A 20,875-nucleotide genomic window follows, 5' to 3' on the forward strand; every position below is an offset into this window, starting at 1 on the left:
ACCTCACTCTTGGCTCTAATTAAATTTTTATTCTTATTTCCATCTTTATTTTTTGTTTATCCTGTTTTCTTGCCCTGTTTTAAATTTATCTTACTATATGGTTTCGATACAGCTGGCTTAAATTCTTTTGGGGACAATATGGAGATAAACAGATGAAAGTAAAAGTGTAAGGATACAGTGTGGCCACTATCTCCTGCAGGAGCAGAAAAAAACAAGTATGGCAACTTGTTTTGGCAGAAGACACTACAATCTCCACAAAGTATGCTACTGACTGGTGAAGGACCCTTCAAGCACTGTCTGTGAAATGGCAATGTGCCCCTATTCTTTTGTACTTTTTTTTTTGGCTGTGTTGGGCCTTCATTGCTGTGTGCGGGCTTTCTCTAGTTGCGGCGAGTGGGGGTTACTCTTCATTTCAGTGCGCGGGCTTCTCATTGCAGTGGCTTCTCTTGTTGCGGAGCATGGGCTCTAGGCGCACAGGCTCCATAGTTGTGGCACGTGGGTTCAGTAGTTGTGGCTCGCGGGCTCTAGAGCACAGGCTCAGTAGTTGTGGCTTGCGGGCTCTAGAGTGCAGGCTCGGTAGCTGTGGCGCACAGGCTCAGTTGTTCCGCGGCATGTGGGATCTTCCCGGACCAGGGCTTGAACCCGTGTCCCCTGCATTGGCAGGCGGATTCTTAAGCACTGTGCCACGAGGGAAGCCCCTCTTTTGTACTTTATTTAAAATCTGAGGGCAAAATCTAGGCTGCTGTCCAAGGTTTTTACTTTCTAAGAAGAAACGCAAAGCTTCTAAAAACAATAATTGAGAGAACTGACAAATCCTAACTCCCATAATGTCTGCATCAGGACAGTGAAATAAGGTTAATGAACACAGATCCTAAATAAATCAAAACTAATTATGACAACATTTGTACTGCAATCAAAGCAATATATGAAGGAAAAACACAGATGCTAAGTGGATTTTTAAAATCTTCATTTCTGACTGAGATGGAAGCATTTCATAATTTTTCTGGTACAAATACAAAGAAACAGGAAATGGCTCAATGAGTTTATGACTTCATAACATTAAAACTGTTGTACAGTTTCTAGCATAAAATTCATACAGCCAATGCAAAAAGAAAAAAAACCAAAAAAAAAAAAGCTTGAACATATTCTACCTGAAAGTATTTTTTTTACAATATTTTAAATCTATTGTTAGTTTAAATTACCTAATTATAAAGGACATATAAGTCAAGGGCACAAGAAATTTCCTTAAAAGTACTTCTGACTAAAAATAAGTAGTTGAAAACATTATTATACTTCAGCAGGACACACACATTGAGTTTTTATAAGCATTTGAGTAGGTAGAAATTGAATATTATTCTTACTTTGTGCTGCTTAAACTAACTAAGTATCTTCTGATACTTCACCAAACAAATGAAACCGTTAGTGAATCTATTATTAACAGAAGCCAAGAGAATCCCCATTGGGATATGCTTCTGACCTTGCCTTTTGCCTACTGTCACAACCCCTTTGGCATGGTTGGTTAGGACCTGGGCCGGTTCACAATGCTGAATCATGGCGGCAGAGTGCACAAAGGGCCAGAGAGCTAGAAGGCTGTGGCTGCACAAATATGAAGAGGGTATTCCTGGGTGGGCTGATCTCCCTAGATGGGAGAGTAACAGAGTACAGATGGGTTTCTTGGTGCACCTATGAATGACAATGAATTTGAGAGGTGTATAAATGATTACCTGTAGGTAGTCAGACTGGATAGCAGTAAGCAGATGGTCTTTGCTGAGTTCATAAAAAACATCCGAAGTCATGACCTGGGAAAATTCCTCACAGAGGAAATGTAAAGCTTGTCGGTGTACCCATTTAGAGCCATATGGATGAGAGCTCCACTTGAGGATGGCAATTAAGGTATCTAATGAGATGCTTTCAGCAATGATATCCTCACAGCCTAAAAGAGAAGGTAAATACTTCTTGAGATTAATCATAAATATTACTTATTGAACATCAGTGTGTTAGATACCAACCTTAAAAGTATCAATGGTAAAAAAGAACAAGGAGATAAATAAAATCTCATGGTAATCACCAAGACTTGGTGGGATGGGGTAACAACTGGTAACTATAATAGATTATGACATCTATAGGAAATCTGCTGCTCCATAAAGACAGATCCATAGAAAAAGGCAAGGAACCTTCATAATTGTTTAAGAAAATAAACATCTATGTGCAACTCAACAATTTGTATAAGACATTAGAGTGAAGGGCACTGGACCAAAGGGGAAAGAAAGAAGAATAGGTAGAAATGGTACAGTTTGGGGAACTGGCAAGAGGAAGGCTTGGATGACACCTGACTGATAAGAGAATCCACCCTTGAGGGTATGACAGGGGGGCTATCTTCTAGGAGCTATGAGGACGTCTGCTTTTTGTATTATTCTAATAAAAAACCAACACTTTGCATCATCGATAGTTTAATCCCTCAGAATACAGATAAAATACTGCAGTTTTTTGTTCATCTGGTGAACTAAAAAGAAATATGTGGTTTAGGTGAAAAGGACCAGGATCCTGGAGAAAGTGACTATGGCACCTTAAGAGCTCAAAGAAGAGAAGAAGAAAATCTGAGGATAGTCATCTATTTTCCTTAGGAAAGATAATTTCAAAATATGAAGATAAAATATAAGTAAAATTACAGTGACAAAGACTGTAAAGGAAAATGGCTAAAGTTGGACAGAAATTCTCCACAACTAAGTTTACTATAAAATAAAAAAAGAACCCCAATAATAGGGGGGTTGTTTAAACACCACCACCACCAACAACAACAAAAATGTGGCTAAACAGGCTGCTCTCTAATGAGCTCAGAGGTTTAAAAGATAGAGTAAAAGATAGAAAGGGCAGCACTGAACTCTGGAGACTTCCAAAGCTCAAAGTTCTTGTGAACCTATGAAAAGTGAAAAGAGGAAGATAACAATTCCCATTTTCAGGTGATATAAGATCATTAGGAGCCAATATCAAGTTTGTAAAAAGTCACGCTTCCTCCCCTTTTCTGATATGGTACCAGATGAGCAGAATATCACAGAGAACTGTATAACCTGATGTCTGCAAAGCATTTAACAAAACACTTCATGATGTCTCTAGACTGTTAGCTACAGAAGACGGGGACCGCTGTCTTCACTGTATCTCTAGCACCTTCTACCACATGGTAGGCATTAAATAAAAGTTTGCTGAATGTACAAATGAGATCTTTGAAGGTAAGACAAAAAGATGTGGAGGGATGACAGAACTATCTGTGAGCAGCACCGATTAACTCCCGGGATGGAGTGGAGAGTCTCTGTCTTTCCGATGTTAATCAAGAATTTGACTTTCTCTTTCTGACACATATATATGGAATCTAAGAAAAAAAAAATGTCATGAAGAACCTAGGGGTAAGACGGGAATAAAGACACAGACCTACTAGAGAATGGACTTGAGGATATGGGGAGGGGGAAGGGTAAGCTGGGACAAAGTGAGAGAGAGGCATGGACATATATACACTACCAAACGTAAGGTAGATAGATAGTGGGAAGCAGCTCCATAACACAGGGAGATCAGCTCGGTGCTTTGTGACCACCTAGAGGGGTGGGATAGGGAGGGAGGGAGGGAGGGAGACGCAAGAGGGAGGGAATATGGGGACATATGTATATGTATAACTGATTCACTTTGTTATAAAGCAGAAACTAACATACCATTGTAAAGCAATTATACTCCAATAAAGATGTAAAAAAAAATTTTGAATTAAGTTGTGGAAAGTATGCTTCAAAGTCTTGAGATGCCCTAAAGCTGGGAGACGCAGGTAAAACTACACTGGATAAAATGATCATAATTTGCTAAAAAGATGGATCGAAATGAAGATGAAATCTAACTAAAAAAATCAGAAAGTTCTATATTTAGATTAAAGAAAAGCAATGGCACAGTAAAAGACAGGGGTGAGCTAGCTTAACTATAACCGCTTATTTAAAGATAATATCTGGGTATGTTAACTGAACAAATGCAAAATGTGACATGGCTGCTATAAAACTAAAGCAATCTCAGGCATTTAAGATACAAGCATAGAGTCATAAGCAAAGGAATCATGTTGCACTGCTCTCCTGTGGGGTGCTGTGTTCTGTTCTGAGCCCTGTGTTTAGACGGGCAATGACAAAACTCCAGAATTCTCAGAGGAGGGTGTAAGTACAGTGGAGAGTTTGAGACCTGTTACTGAAGAAAAGCTCTGAACAAACAGGATTATTATTGATTTATGTATGACAAACCTGAGGAGAGACATAAGAGCTATCTTTCAATGTTGATGGAACCTCATGAGGCAGAAAAGAAATGACCCATTCTCTGTGGTTGCAAGGGCAAGTCCTGGGAAACACATGATGGTAAAAGAAGAGAGATTTTGACTCATTATTAAGAAATTTCTAACAGTTAGAACTGCTCTCCTTACCTCCCCTCAACAAAAGGATCCGTCTAGAGAAAGGCAGGAGCAGAGGCTAGCTTGTCACATTAGGAGCAGACACTGGGTATGGAACTAAGGGAGGATGACATCCAAGCTTTTTCTGCCACAAAGATAAAATCGCTTTTAGAAATAACAGAGTAAGCATAAGAGTAATTAACTCTAAAGATTAAAGATAATTTATTTAATCTAAACATTAAAATGAGATCCTTATAAATGAAATCTGCATGTAAACACCACCAAAGGCATGAATATGTGCTGATGAGAAGTGGGAAATATGGAAAAGTTCTGAACAGTTCTCAAGATTTTACTGTAAGCCTTGAATGCCAAGCTGAGGAGGACAGGCCTCGCCCAGTAGCCAGTGGAGGACTTCTGTCAGTCTGCTGTTTTAAAGCAGGCACTGAAGTGGAGTCAAGCAGTATGAGTCAACACAACAGGAAAGGCAATCTGGTCGACATGTTTGGGGACAAAGCCAGGCAAATTAGAGAAAATGTGGTTTTTAAAAGAATGTGTCACAATCCTACTAAAACCAGGGTGTTGGCAGAGGGAAGAAAGGGAATTAAGGATAACATCATATGTTTCAACTTCTGAGGTTTACAAAGAAGCTAGACATGACAGGAAAAATGGACTTTGAAATCAAATTGACTTGAAATCCCAGCTTGACCATTTAGCAGAAAAGTCACTTTGGGCAAATCACTTACCCTCCCTGAGCCTGAAATGTTTTCATCTGTAAAACTGGGATTATATTCCTAACTCAGGGTTATTATATGAGATTTAAATGAGACCGTATCCTTGATGATATTCTTCCTTCATTCGAACATTCTGGAGTACCTACTTGCCAAGTGCTGTAATTACAAAGCTCTTTCTACTGTACAATTTTCTGGGTAGTGTCACCTGTCCCCATGGCCTTAACTCCCATTGTATCCTTATGTCTTTCAAGGTCCAACCTAGAGCTCTCTCCTGACATCCAGACTCATTTCTTAAACTTCCCAGACTCATTCCTTAACTTCCCGGAGTTCACATGGATATTCTGCAGACATCTTTAATCCAAAAGTCACTTCGTTTCCTCTGGGAAATCTAGCCCTTCCTCCTCCCTCCTCTGGCACTTCCCTCCCCATATATATATATATACACACACATATGTATACACACACACACACACACACACACACACAACTTTGTTATATATGTAACAAATTATTCAGTAGCTTGACTTCAAGATAAAATCCAAACTGCAGTCTTTTGGATGACGTGGCCTCTGCCAACTTCTCCAGCCCCTACTCGGCTCATATTCTGCACTCTGGTCCTACTGCATTACTTCCAAGTTCCTAGAATTCCACCGAACTCTCTCACCTCTAGGCCTTTACATATGTTGCTCCATTTTTCTGAAATGCTCTTAATTTTCCCTCGTAACTCCTCCACATCTTTTAGACTCAGCTTAGATATTGCCTCTTTCAAAAGCCTATCTTGAACCTGCTCCCCAAAGCCTAAGTCAAAAGTCAGGTGTTCCTCTTACCTAAAAGTTTCCATGGTGCCCTGTGTTTCTCTCTGTAATAGCATTAAACTCTCATACTAGTTTATCTTTCTGATATATTTGTCTGAATCCTCTATCAGACTGAGCGCTCCTTTGGGGTAGTGGCCCCATCTTTTTTTTTTAAATAATTTTATTTATTTATGTATTTATTTTTGGCTGCGTTGGGTCTTCATTGCTGTGCACGGGCTTTCTCTAGTTGCGGTGAGAGGGGGCTACTCTTTGTTGAGGTGCGTGGGTTTCTCATTGTGGTGGCTTCCCTTGCTGCAGAGCACGGGCTCTAGGTGTGCGGCCTTTGGTAATTGTGGCATGCAGGCTCAGTAGTTGTGGCTCAGGGGCTCTAGAGCATAGGCTCAGTAGTTGTGGTGCACGGGCTTAGTTGCTCCGTGGCATGTGGGATCTTCCCGGATCAGGGCTCAAACCTGTGTCCCCTGCATTGGCAGGCGGATTCTTAACCACTGCGCCACCAGGGAAGTCCCAGTAGTGGCCCCATCTTATCTCTGATTCTATCTATCTACCTGACACCTGGTAAATAATTAATTAAAAACAAACATGAGAGGGCACGTTCTCTCTTTTTTCCCTATAGAGCTTACTGACTCCATTTCCTAACTACAGACTAAACAGTACATGTATTTCTTTAAAGACAACTAAATGACACAGTCAGAATGACTACTTTATCTTTTTAAACTAGAACTTTAAAGCTTATTAGACTATTATCCACATGTGCTAGATTACTGTTTAGACATATTCACTACCAGCCTTCTGATCCCCCTACCCCGCCACCTCCATGGGCAGAGTGTATTCCCCTGCCCCAAGACTTTGGAATTGGCCATGAGATCTGCTTTGGCCAATTAAATGTTAGTGAATGTGATGTGACAAAAGGCTTCAAAAGTACTTTTGGGAACTAGACTTGCCCTCTCACCTTCTGCCACTGCCATGGGAAGAACATACTGTGGCTAGTTTGTTGGTCCCAGGAGGAAAATGAGCAGCAGTGGGAACAGAGCCACCAGCCCTACTCAACCATGGTGGCAATCAGAGTGACTCCAGTGCTGCAAATTTAAATTTGGGATTTCAACTGACCCGGAAATTTGTGAGAAATACATGTTTTTTATTAAATGCCACTGAGATTCTCTGGTGGTTGTTACACAGCAATGACTAATAAACCATACACCTTTTTGGATGAAGCAAAGCTTTTAACAATTTCCTTGTAACAGAAAAACTCATCTGTAGCCTAGCCATGTAATGGCTCAAAGACGCCCATGTATTTTGCTCAGGTAGCAGATTTTCAACGATGCTGTTGTGAGCTTGGCAGACAGTATGAAGTCTGTCTTCTTGCAATGTACAATTCCTTTTGCTTGTGTGATAACCCCATTTTACAGATCCATCTCCAACTTTTTATATCCTTTCTTCTATTCTCTTTCACCAGAATATCTTCTGTCTAATCTTTAACGGTGGCCAAAATGCCTCTCTTCAAAAATTTGAGCTATGTAACATGAATGATCAGGGCAGAAATACAAAGCGAAACAGATTAATTTGACATTTAGTAATATAAATGATTGTTACTGCTGCATGTTAAATAGGACCACTTTCTGTTTTTATTATGAACATTTTTGTTTTTCTCCTCTTCGTGTTCCTCTGATAACTAAAATGCACTTCAACGTTGACCGATTTCCTGAATAATACATTGTCAGCATCTGTACTTACTGCCACCCTCATACTCTTCGTTAGTCCTAGGTACACCCTCATACATGTTTCACCAATATCAGTGGGAAGCCTTTTCATTGGCTCATATCCAACAGGAAATGTATAAGCTGCTTCCAAATTTAGAGTTTCATATTGGGTTTGAGGTGGTAAGAGGAAAAAAGAAATAGACAAGGGGGAAGAAAGAAAAGGAATTACGGAGGAGATTACGGCTTGCCATGCAACATAAAACAATATAATGAGGTTAGAGGAAGGCTGGCCTTAGAGCAGGCATAGTGACTCTTCCATGGCACCAGAGTTAGAATTAAGACTTCAAGTGCAAATAGGCTTGAGAGAAAAGTTGTTTCAGTTCTTTCCTACTAACCCGTACATGACTGATTCCAAATCCTAAGGAAAGGAATTATGAAACAAGAGGGAAGTGAGGGCAGCATGAAGTAGCAGAAAGAGCATATAAGGCTTTGAATTCAGGTAATTATATCACTAACTCTTGGCTCTCACCCATCAGCCTGTACTGCATCAAAGCACACCACCCTCTGTTAGTCTCATTTCCTCACATCCAGGATGAAATAATCCCATGAGAGTTCTGAGGATTATGTTAAATAACATCGGGGAGCCAATGTGCCCATGAACACCATCCTTTCTCTAGGCAAGAAATCTTAAATCAGCTGTGCCAACTCTCTTTCTCTCTCTCACACACATACACACACAAAAAACAAACTAGTTAATGTTCCTTACTGATTCTTCCTTCAAAATGCTCTTTGATTAGCTTTGTTTTCCATTCCCATTAACACCACCTTGGCTCAAATCCTCAGTACCTCACACGTTAATTAGAGAAAAGCTTCCCACTATCTCTGTCCCTTCAGTATTCTAATCCATAATGATCACACAGCCGAAAGGTTTGCTTTCTAAAACACCACCATCAACATACCATCCCTGCACACCTATTTTAAAAAGGCAGCCAGAATTCCAGATCCAAGGCAGAGAATAAGCATCAGACATGGGGGTGAGAAGACAAGTCAATCTATGCCTTAGTGTTTGTCATTGCTAGTCCTTGGACTCTGCAACACCTGAGAGCTGGCTGGATAGAGGCTCCTCTCTGCTCTCCTTCAGGAGGACCATTCTGAAGAAGATTCGACAAAACTCCTCAAGGATCCTGGCAGGCTTGAAGCCCAGTAGCCTCCAGTGGTAACCAACACAATGGCCCACTCTTATGCTGCTTTCCTTCCTCCCCTGTTTCAGTCCCCTCAATTCTCACTCTTGTTCATGGGATTCCTTACCAGATAAACTACCTGCGAGCAAGCCTTTGTTTTAGGCTGTTTCAGCACAGGTTATGGGGGAATGAGAGGAGACACACTACGATAGTAAGATAAGTGGCCCTAGGAAATAAGATTCTTGAGTGAGATTCTGGAACTAAATCACTCACTGGTAAGATGGCGAAGAGGACCCCATTCCTAATGACAAGTGGGGTGGTGATAACCCCTGCCTGTAGCAGCATGACAATACTAAGATTTTTCACTAAGTGAAGTATTAGTTCAGTAATAGTGGTTGAACTTGAATGGAAACACTAGTAATTTGAAGGACCCGATGTGGCTGGATGAAAAGTCATGAAAATAAGAAAATGACAGTCACCCCTCAAGTCTAAGAATTCTGTGAAAATCAGGAAACTTCTAGATCAGTGTTCAAAGAGACCCTCAGGGCTTCCCTGGTGGCGCAGTGGTTGAGAGACCGCCTGCCAATGCAGAGGATACGGGTTCCTGCCCCGGTCCGGGAGGATCCCACATGCCGTGGAGCGGCTGGGCCCGTGAGCCATGGCCCCTGGGCCTGCGCGTCCGGAGCCTGTGCTCCGCAACGGGAGAGGCCGCAACAGTGAGAGGCCTGCGTACCGCAAAAAAAACAAAAACAAAAAACAAAAACAAAAAAAAAAGAGACCCTTATTTCCTGCAGCTGCAGAAAAGACTGCCAAAACTCAGGCTCAAGATTTAATTTTAAGGATATCAGAACTACAAAGAAGACTTGAGCAAAGTCTTGGCAAACCTCTGACAAAATCTGGGTCTCGATAGGAACAGGTGGACACAGAAACCTGGAAGGGGGATATTTGGGTGCATGAGCTAGGAATGCTAAACCCCAAGATTCACTTGAACTTTCCGCGCTGGGAGGAGCAGCGCCTCCCAACTCCTTGCTAGAGGACAGTAGCGTTCTCTTGCCAGAAGACCCTGGAGGTGCCTGAAAAGACAGGGTTTGTCTTCTTCAACATCTGCCCCTGCCTCCTCTCACTAGCTCCAAACCAATAATCAGGACGTGTTCAAGCATAATCACATTCTGAGAGAGAAAGTACAGTTCCTGTTCTGGGAAGAAAGCACACACACCCAAGGAATTACAAGACCTGGATATAAATACTGTGAGAGTGGATATTGAGAGTGCTGTGCCAGGGTGCTAGGTTTGGGGCAGTACAAAAGGAGCAGGAAGGTGCTCGTCCAGAATCCGAGGCACTCAACTGCAGTACCTTTTGGTGCTTCCTTGCTCAGTGATAATGGAGGCTGGGCAACTGCAGATACTTCTGGGATGAGGGTCTGGGTCATCTCACCTGGCAGGCTATCTAGACCTGCTGAAATGCTGGCAAAGCATGAAGAAAATCTAGGTTGGGTGATGGAAGAGGGAGACTGTGCTGACCTGTACTGTTTAAACTTGCTTAAGCTAAAACTCTTTTCCACAATCTCCATCCCTGTCTGTTTCTAAGCTAAAGTTGGCCAAAACAGAAATGTGTGATTTGAAAGGAAGCAGCAGCAGTAGCCACTACTCTCTAAAAGTCACTGTAGGGACTTCCCTGGTGGCGCAGTGGTTAAGAATCCACCTGCCAATGCAGGGGGACATGGGTTCAATCCCTGGTCTGGGAAGATGCCACATGCCATGGAGCAACTAAGCCCCTGCGTGACAATTACTGAGCCCACATGCCGCAACTACTGAAGCCTGTGTGCCTAAAGTCCGTGCTCTGCAACGAGAAGCCACCGCAATGAGAAGCCCGTGCACTGCAACGAAGACCCAATGCAGCCAAAAAAAAAAAAAAAAAAAAAAAACCCAGAAAAAAAACCAACAAAAAACCCCGAAAACAAACAACAGAAAAAGTCACTGTAGCTAGATGTGGTGACAGGCAGACACAGAGGTGCCCGTGGATTCTAGCTTGTCCTTGCTCTCTGAAGCTCTGCATCCAGCTCTCCCTCCCAACTGCAGCCCTGGTGACAACACCGGCCCCAGGCAACCATCAGATGATTGGCTGCAGATCCACAGATACAACTGCCACTATCGGGGGCGTGCTTTCCCCTTGGCAGCTCCACCTTAGTGGCTCGATGTCCTTGGCTTCCCAGGTTGACTGGCTGTTAACTCCTTTGGGTCTAACTCCTCTCCCTTTCAGACCTTCACTTCCCCAGCTTCTCCCACAACTGTGTAAGGCCCAATTCCTATAATAATTCCCCTACCCCTAAAGTCAGAGTTGCTCAGCTTCCCTGACTGAACTGAGTGATATAGTTACAATGAGAATATCAATTATAGCCTCCAGCCAATTGTAGCAGCTGGGACTGTGGCTAATAGCACTATCTTTCTGAACTGAGTCTTTTTTTATGGAGGCGTGGCTGGTTATCACCTTGAAGGCTCTGTGATAAATTAGATTTAAATTACTGATTTCCCCTAATTAAGTTAAATCACATGGAATTGTTGATATTAAACCATTCTAACCTATGAAAATCAGAAGATTAAATAATGTATTTGTTTTCCATTGCTATGTAACAAATTATCACAAACTTGGTGGGTTAAAACAACAAACATATCATCCCATATTTTCTGTGGGTCAGGAGTCTGGGCACGGGTCACCTGGGTCCTTAGTCAGGGTTTCTTAAGGCTGCAATCAAGGTGCCAACTGGGTTTACATTCTCATCTGAAGCTCAACTGGGGAACAATTTGCTTCCAAGCTCATTTGGGTTGCTGGCAGAAATCATTTCCCTGCAGCCGTATAACTAAAGGCCCAGCTTCTTGCTGGCTATTAGCTGCAGGGTTCACACTCAGCTCCAAGAGGCTGCTTGCAGTTCTTGCCATGCAGTCCACTCAACAGGCCATCTCACCACATAGTAGCTTACTTCTTCACAGCTGGCAAGGTAAAAAGTCTCTAGTGTAAGTCTACTATGAAGATGGAGTCTTATATAATATAATGTAACCATGGGAGTGATACCCCATCATCTTTGCCATATTGTATTAGTTAGAAACAAGTCTTATGTTGCACTCACACTTAAGGGGAGGGGGTTGCATAATGGTATGAATACCGGAAGGTGAGGATCATTAGGGGTCACACTAAGTTTATAAGCATCTTAGCAATATCCTTTCTGACATACTAGACAATCCTAATCATTTTAGTCTGCCACAGTACTCATTTCTTTGATCTGTTTTAGCTGCCTTTTCTCAGAACATGTCTAACGTTACTACATTTCTAAAGAGCAGTAAGAACTGAAATCAATATGTTAGGTAAAGGTGTATCATAGTTTGGCCAGAAAAAAAAAAAAAAGGACTGATAAGAAAGCCAAGAATACTCAGTGAGGGAAAGGACAGTCTCTTCAATAAATGGTACAGGGAAAACTAGATACCTACATGCAAAAGAATGAAACTGGACCCCTACATAATACCACTCAAAAAATTAACTCAAAATGGATTAAGGACTTAAAGACTTTAAACTGTAAAACTCCTAGAAGAAAACACTGGGAAAAAGCTACTTAACATCAGTCTTGGCAAGTATTTTTGGATATGACACCAAAAGCACAAGCAACAAAAACAAAAATCAACAAGTGGGACTATAACAAACTAAAAAGTGTCTGCATAGCAAAAGAAACAACTGACAAAATAAAAAGGTAACTTACAGAATGGGAGAAAATATTTGCAAGCCATAAATAACAAGGGGTTAATATCCAAAATATGTAAGGAACTCATACAACTCAACAGCAAGCAATCTGAGTAAAAAACTGGGCAAAGGACTTAATAGGCACTTTTCCAAAGACATACAAATGGCCAACAAGTACGTGAAAAGGTGCTGAACATCATTAAGCATCAGGGAAATGCAAATCAAAACCACAATGAGACATCATTTCACACCTGTTAGAATGACGATTATCAAAAAGACAAGAGACAACAAATGCTGGCAAGGTTGGAGAGAAAGGGAACCCTTGTGCACTGTTGGTGGGAATGTCCATTGGTACAGCCACAGAGAACAGCAGAGAGGTTCCTCACAAAATTATAAATAAAACTATCATATGATCCAGCAATCCCACTTCTGGGTATATATATCTGAAGATATGAAATCACTATCTTGAAGAGATACCTGCACTCCCATGTTCATCACATCAATATTCACAATAGCCAATCCAAGACATAGAAACAACCTAAGTGTCTATCAACAGATGAATGGATAGAGAAAATGTGAGATATCTATATCTATAATCTATATCTAGTATTCAGCCATAAAAAGAAAGAAATCCTGCCATTTGCAACAACATGGATGGACCCTGAGAGGATTATGCTAAGTGAAATAAGTCAGAGAAAGAAAAATATGATATCACTCATACATGGAATCTAAAAACATCAAACTCATGAAACAGAGAATAGAAAGGTGGTTTCTAGAGGCTGAGAGGCAGGGAAAATAAGATGTTGGTCAAAGGGTACAAACTTTCAGTTATAAGATGAATAAGGTCCAGAGATCTAATGTAAAGCATGGAGGCTAGTTAACAATATCGTACTGTATACTTGAAAGTTGCTGTGAGAGCACAGCTTTAATGTTCTCACCATAACAACAAAATGTTAATTATGTGAGATAAAGAATATGCTAACTAATCTTATTGTGGTAAACATTTTGCAATGTACACATGTATCAAATCATTGCATTGTATACCTTAAATTTACACAATGCTATATGTCGATTATAGCTCAATAAAGCTGCGGGAAAAATAACTCTGGATTAAAATCTATTTTCATTATTAAAAAAAAGTAGACTGAGTTTTTCTGGGTTTTATTTCTTATACTCTTTTGGCTAACGTTCAGAACCTGGTTGTCCCTGTTGGGTAGAAGGGCATTAACATACAGGCAGAGACTTAAGTGTGACATATTTATCTATGTGGAAGTATATCTTTCAAACTGCTGCCCCTTTTAACAGCCTTGTAAGATTTTCTTGTAATAGCTAAATGCCAGAAAGCATTACTAGTATTATAGATCCATTCCAAATATCTTTTAAAATTCCCTTTCAGTATATTTAAAAAGTTATGTTCTAATACAATCTCTGGATTGACTATCTGGATGGATATACAAGAAACTGATAACACTGGTTGCCTCTGTGAAGGGGAACTGAGGGGCTGGGGGACAAAAAGTTGAGAGGGCAGGAGACCTTTCACTGAGTACCCTTTTGTACCTTTTGAATTCTGTTCCATTTGAATGATTATCTATTCAAAAAATCAAATAATAAAAAAATAACAAAAAAAAACCAGGCTATGGAAGGTGCCAGGAGTTCCTTCCCTCAGTGCTCAATATAAAATCAATCAATGACCACAAAATCCAAGCAAATATTGGGAAGGAAATGAAAAGGTTTGCTGCTCTGAGAACATTACTCCCTTCTGATGGGAAAGACACAGTCACTGAGATTCATGTAACTTGTGTGTGAAAATGTACAAAGAGTGCTTGTATTCTTTACTCTTACAGCTCTGCCAAGCTGTGTGAAAGGGAAAAACAAAGATGGGAAAGAAGCTGAAAATGTCTAAAGAACAACTTTAGTAACTAAAGGAGGAGGCTAAAGCACACAGACAACAATTGACAAAAGACTGAAGATTTCTCTTTACACCATGAAAGGAAAAAAAAAAAAAAGACTAAGAATTCCTAAGATACTTAGTTGAATATAGATTTATATTTCTTTAATGTCTGTTATAAATTAACATTTCTAATATGACATTTTTAATATTTGTGCTTAAGTGATTTTTGGGGTGAGAACAGCATAATGAAAGGGAGAAGCATTCACGGGGATGTCCGTTCTCTGGACACAGACACTATATATAAGCCTCTGCTAAACTAAAATGCGAGGGGATCTAATTCTGGGACCTACAGGGTGCCCGAACTCCTTGAAATTGAACACATGTTCTCACGTGCAGGCATCTTACTGGAAGAGAGATGCCAAGATACACCACTAGAGTCGGACTGATCTGAGACCCAATCCCAACTCCCTTTAGCTGTGTGATGTATGAAATTTTGCCTGTTTCCTCATCTGAAAAATGTTTCCTAATCCTAAAAATCTCCCTCATCAGGTTATTTTGAGGATTAAATAAGAAAATATACACACAGCATCTAGTACATTAACTTACGATAAACATTAAATAAATGGCAGCTATTACTATAATTAAGTTCCCTTGAAGAGGGTACCCACGGTACTGGTGTATTCTAATTCAAAAGCAAGTATGGGGGTTTGCGGGGGTAGGAGAGGGTAGGAAGGGAGCATAATCTTAAGACAGCAGAGCAAGTCAAAGATCATAAAGGGAACAGAAAGGGTCAGTGACAACTTAAATGTTTGTGCACTTTTCTCTCACAGATCATTTATTAAAATGCTACATAAAAACAATCCTAGTACTTATTACGTGAAAAACTCAGAAGTTTATGCCTCTTTATCTAAAAACAAACAATACCCATTTATACCTATACCATGTTTATTATTCTTAAACCATTTTCCCACTAGTAACCAAACAGTAAGCTAGTATCCTTAATTCCATTATCATAATAAAGGGAAAGTCCAAAGCTCTTGGGGTAGAGCCATGTAATTATGACTTCCAGAAAACTTTTTGATAGCTACTGGTTTTTATCTCTTCAATATAATCGTGTACTCCCTTTGAAACAGTGTACCTCATAGATGATTTCTTCTTACAGAGATCATATTCCCTCTCCCCCTCAAATGGGAAAGAGTAGCTCTAGAGTTGGAAAAACCAGGATTCAAATTTAGGCCTTAACACTTTCTAGTTGTAAACCCAGGTGACAGTATTTTCAAGCCTCAGTTTATCTGTAAGATGGGAGATAATACCTACCACAGAGGATAATGTGAGCTAAGAGATTACACAGTGCCTGGCAAAAAAATAGGTGCTCAAAAAATTCTACTAAATAAATGAATAAATAGAGTAAGGAACTTTTTAAAAAGAATTAGTACTTTTTGATGCGTAATTGATAGATTTTACCTGCTTAAAGAATGTATGCATTTAAAATAAAAACACTATTTCTGGAACATTTCTTATGGTCTCTGCATGCTGCAACCAAAGAGAGCGTTCAGAAATGTAAATTTAATCAGGCCACAGGCTCAGGATAAAGCCAAATGTCTCAGCACGGTATACCAAGCTCTTCATTACCCAGCCCTGCCGGCTGCTATAGCCTCATTTCTCTATACCACACCTCTCTTATCTCTGCAACCCCTCCCCTCCCCACCAGCCAAAAGTGCCTCGCTCTCATTTATCTCTAGGCCTTGCTACCTGCAGTTCCTTCTGCCTGATATGTGCCTCTTTATCGCCAACCTTTATTTACTTAACTCCTTTCATTCTCCAGGTCACTTCCCTGTAAAGTTCTTCTTGATATGGTCCCTCCTTCCCTAACTGTCTCTCCTTCCCTAACTCCCTATATTGAGGTTTGAGGCTCCTCTTTTTCCTATGTGCTCCCTACCATTCAGTGCTTTACTCTATTAGGGCACTTAACACTGGAATTGCCTACTGGCACTCACCACTGACACTGGAATTGCCTATTGGCACTCACCACTGGACTATCCTACTCATTTCTCTACTCTCAGGGTTTGGCATACTGTAAGAGGTCAATAAGTGTTTGCCAAATGAATAAGGTATAGGAGTCACAGTGCTAATTCTATACCAAGGATCCATTTGAATCAACAGGTTATATTCCTCCCTCCCCCCATAATGCCCCATTGTTACCTTTATTTGCTTGAAAACTCAGGCAGCTGCTGTTCTCTCAGGTTTACAGACCTATCATGATGAACAGATTTACGACACTGTATCTATCTACTATTTAACTTAGTACTTACTACCTTCTATTTAACCAGGTTAGGAGGGGGAGTTCACACCACTGAAGACTTTAGATACTTAATATTTTTCTTTACACTTATAAACAAAAAACTATCAATCTAGAATTTACGATGAGGCATAAAAATAACAAAGAAATTATTTAATCATACATTTCTGAACCTCTCATAATTAGATACAAGCTCAGAGAGATATCAAGGTTTAGAAAACCAAGGTGATGCCCACGTATTTTCTAGAAATAGTTTAGTGAATCAGGTTCCAAAATTCAGCATTGGTTTTTTTTTTTTTTTTGGCTGTGCCACACAGCATGTGGGATCTTAGTTCCCCGACCAGGGATTGAACCCTCACCCCCTGCAGTGGAAGCGCGGAGTCTTAACCACTGGACCACCAGGGAAGTTCCAGCATTGTTCTTTAATGTAAACTTCATTAGGAAGGAACACTGACAGTGAAAACTTAGTATTAAAACAACCCACTTCAGGGGTCTATTATGGTTGAAGAGGAACATGGTTAAAAACAAAGCCATGTAAGTGTGCAAATAGTGTTTTCAGTTTTCTGGAATGACTTTCAGATGTGTGGATATTTCACCTTCAAGTACTTTGACATGTAAAAACATTTATTCGAAGTCTTATGGACACATCAGTGCTAAGTATGAGGCATGTTTCAGTGGAGAGAACAAAACCAGAGCTCAAAGTCTTTTAATATATCAAAGCTACCCCATTCGTGGAGACATATTTAGTGAGGCTAGCCCATGTTAATTTATAATAGGAATTGATACTCCTTTTCATCTACATATATGAAAAAATAGTTGGATGGAAGAATTTTCTAGTCAGTTTATATTCACTGAATGTTTTAGCAGGCTCATAAATTAACACTCCAAGCTCAGATTCAGTCTTCAGGAGATATTTATAAAAAAGTACTATTTGCTAAGTGTTTTTCACTGAGTAGTGATTCTGAAGGGTTCTTCAACACCTTTTGTATTATTTTTATTATCTGAATATCCAACCAGGGCATCCTTTCATTTTTAGAAACAAACAAGAATACAGTTATTAAAATAAAGTAACTATTATGTAACGACATAATTTTCCCAAAGTTTATTAAGTATGTAAAAAGCGAGGATAACATGTATAGTGTGGTACTATTATATTACAACAGAACAAGATATGCATGTGAAATACACACACACATTCATACACATGCAAAGGTTTGCAAGGAAACTCAAACTGTTCAAATCATGTCATCAATAAGGATTTGGGGAAAGGAGTGGCAATAGATGAAAATACACTTTAGGCTGTTTCTGTACTATTCTCTTTTTTTTTCAACAATTAGCATACACTGCTTTTGAAATAAATTCATTCAAATTTAAAGTTGTTACAAGGAATGGTTTACTTATGAATGTTACCAAACACACTGTCTATAAACTTTTTAAAAGCACGAAGTATAGGGAATTCCCTGGCCGTCCAGTGGTTAGGATTCCGCCCTTCTACTGCAGGGGGCACGGATTTGATCCCTTGTTGGGGAACTAAGATCTGGCATGCCGCTCGGGGCGGCCAAAAAACTCCCCAACAAACCAAAGTACATGGGAAGCTTAGCTACTGCATATAGAGTTGGTGGTCGGTAAATTCTTGTTTTGAAGTCCACCTTTTGATCAATAGAAGTGGCCTTGGGGAAGTAACAACTTAAGTTACTCATCTCATCTCTAAAACAGGCAGGATGATGGCAGCTACCATACGAGCTATTGTAAAGATTAAGGGAGGTCTTACACAAAAAGAGCTTAGCTCAATGTTTTGCACACTGTAATAGCTAAAATATTTAATCCATCTTAATTCCTGGAATAGTTTCCTCCAGCCACTTTTTTTTTTCTTTCTTTTTTTTTTTTTTGCGGTACGCGGGCCTCTCACTGTTGTGGCCTCTCCCGTTGCGGGGCACAGGCTCCGGACGCGCAGGCTCAGCGGCCATGGCTCACGGGCCCAGCCACTCCATGGCATGTGGGATCTTCCCGGACCGGGACACGAACCCGTGTCCCCTGCATCGGCAGGCGGACTCTCAACCACTGCGCAACCAGGGAAGCCCCTCCAGCCACTTTTAAAACCAGAAGTAGACAGAATACTTGTATCTGGGCAGAGTCCTTCTACTCTGGATATTTTAGGAGTTATTTAGGAGTGCAATATTTGGTTTTAAGGCAGAAACGTCAACGATGTATCTCAACGCTGAGTTTGAAAAGCCAGGATACTTGTATAATAGAGAGGTTCTTCCTCCTGTCATTTCCCCTCCTAATTCACTAGTAATGCCCTCTCCCAATCCCATTTTCCTTGTACTGGTAGAACCTGCATCTTAGACTGCATTAGTTTCTGCACTCCTTGGCAATAGAAGGTATAAGAGGAAGGTCAAAATCTGACGATGGCAGAGTCAGAAAAATAAAAATAAGTTGGGGCTTTAGGAAAAGGCCACAATTTAGGCCGATTTTCTTAGTGTTTCTAAGAGAAAAGGGAACTATAACTGAATCAAAGCAAAATGGGAGTATACACCAAATAGCCCACCACCATAGGGAAAGTCCTATGGACCATTTTTTGTAATGGCTCTGTTTTGCCATATAACATTGGATGTTTCTTGCAATTGCATCATTGCTTTTAAAAAAGTCTGAATCTGGTAATTTTTTAAGACTTCGGAAACTTGGAACTGTACTGTCAAATTATGTGTAAGGAAGATAACTCAATTCTTATCTTCAGAAATTGTCTACTTCAGAGTTAATGTAATCCAGTTTTAAAACCATCTGTTAAAGCCCAACTGTGAGCCAGGCACAGTGCTTGGTGTCTGTACTTCTATGAAGAGGAATAAACGAGCTCAAGTTGAGGAACCCAGACAGAATTTATATGGTTAATATGTGGCAGAGGCAGGATTAGAACACAGATCTAACCTCACCTAATGGTGTTTATAAAATACCATTAAATTTGGGCACTGTTATTTATCTCTGAACCTCTCTAAGCAAGTAGGAGATGACATGAATCAGCATATCTGAAGGGCCTGCCACGCACACAGTGGCATTTGAAAACTGTAATTCTCTTCTCCCTGGCACTGCATCTTGTATAGCAACAGTGTTCAAAAAATGTTAACCTGAAATCAAGTATCTCTGTTTCAGAATACACTGCAGATGCTATCTGCTATCCTCCAAGTGGCCAGAATTCAACATACTCTTTAAATAATATAAATGCTCAGCTCTTTCTTATCCCAGAGAAGTAGTACTGTTGTTCAAAGTTTTGTGTTCATATCCATACTGACCTGAGTATAGCATTTCATCTTCTATCTGATTAATATCTATAAAGTTCAAATTAAATCCAATTGCTTAGACACTGACGATAGTAAACACACAATTTGGGTTGGGGAAAAAAACCAAACCAAACCAATCTTTCTCTATTTCATTTCCCTTCACTGTGGCATCCTTGGAATTTCAGTATTACAGAAAAAAGGTTGCGCTTAGCGTTGAGAAAAGCCTTCTAATTAAATTCCGCATAATTTTAAATAAAAAGGAACAGACATTTGATAGACTTTACTTCAGATAAACTGTATGTATTTTAAAATAACACTTGCTATGACTGCAAAGTGCCTGGTGTATACTGCATTTACATTCAAAAAGTCATATAACAAGCCATAATATTTACACTCACTGTCTTCTAAGTATATAAAATAAGGGTGAATAAACACTCTACTTTCAATAGACAAGAAAATGGCAACTCCTTTACAATTTTATTTTCCTTTAATAAAACAGGATAAATAAGAAGTAAAAAGATGTCGAATTTAGAATAAGAATTTCCAAGTTACTTTAACATTTTGAATTATATTTGCATTATTACTGTAAATATGTTTTTATTAGTGAGATTTTAGATACATAATTAGTTCTTTGATCTAAATTATAATTAGCACAAAAGGTAAGATTATATATACTTGGATTAAACTTTTTTGGCTTCAAAAGATTAATAGCCTTGACTGGCCTCCAAGAATATTCTAAATTCAATTGATATTCTATTTCATATCAATGGACCAACAAAGTAAAGAGCTGATGAGACAATTTTACTTGAAATTTAACTTAAAACTGCGTTTAACAGTACAGAGTTATAC

The 20,875-nt window shown here is 39.8% G+C and overlaps 1 protein-coding gene across 2 annotated transcripts in view; it reads right to left on the reverse strand.

Moving 5' to 3' along the window:
• The window catches only part of BTBD7 (BTB domain containing 7), a gene marked incomplete at both ends in the record, with an annotated part of 76,479 nt that overhangs the window by 16,337 nt on the left and 39,267 nt on the right, over positions 1 to 20,875 (reverse strand). For both annotated transcript variants that reach the window (XM_079700532.1, XM_079700531.1), the window contains one exon: positions 1,725 to 1,933. In XM_079700532.1, coding sequence (XP_079556658.1) covers positions 1,725 to 1,933 — 209 coding nt within the window. The remainder of the gene's footprint in view (positions 1 to 1,724; positions 1,934 to 20,875) is intronic.

Source organism: Hyperoodon ampullatus (genome assembly GCF_949752795.1).
Source record: "Hyperoodon ampullatus genome assembly, chromosome: 3".
NCBI lineage: Eukaryota > Metazoa > Chordata > Mammalia > Artiodactyla > Ziphiidae > Hyperoodon > Hyperoodon ampullatus.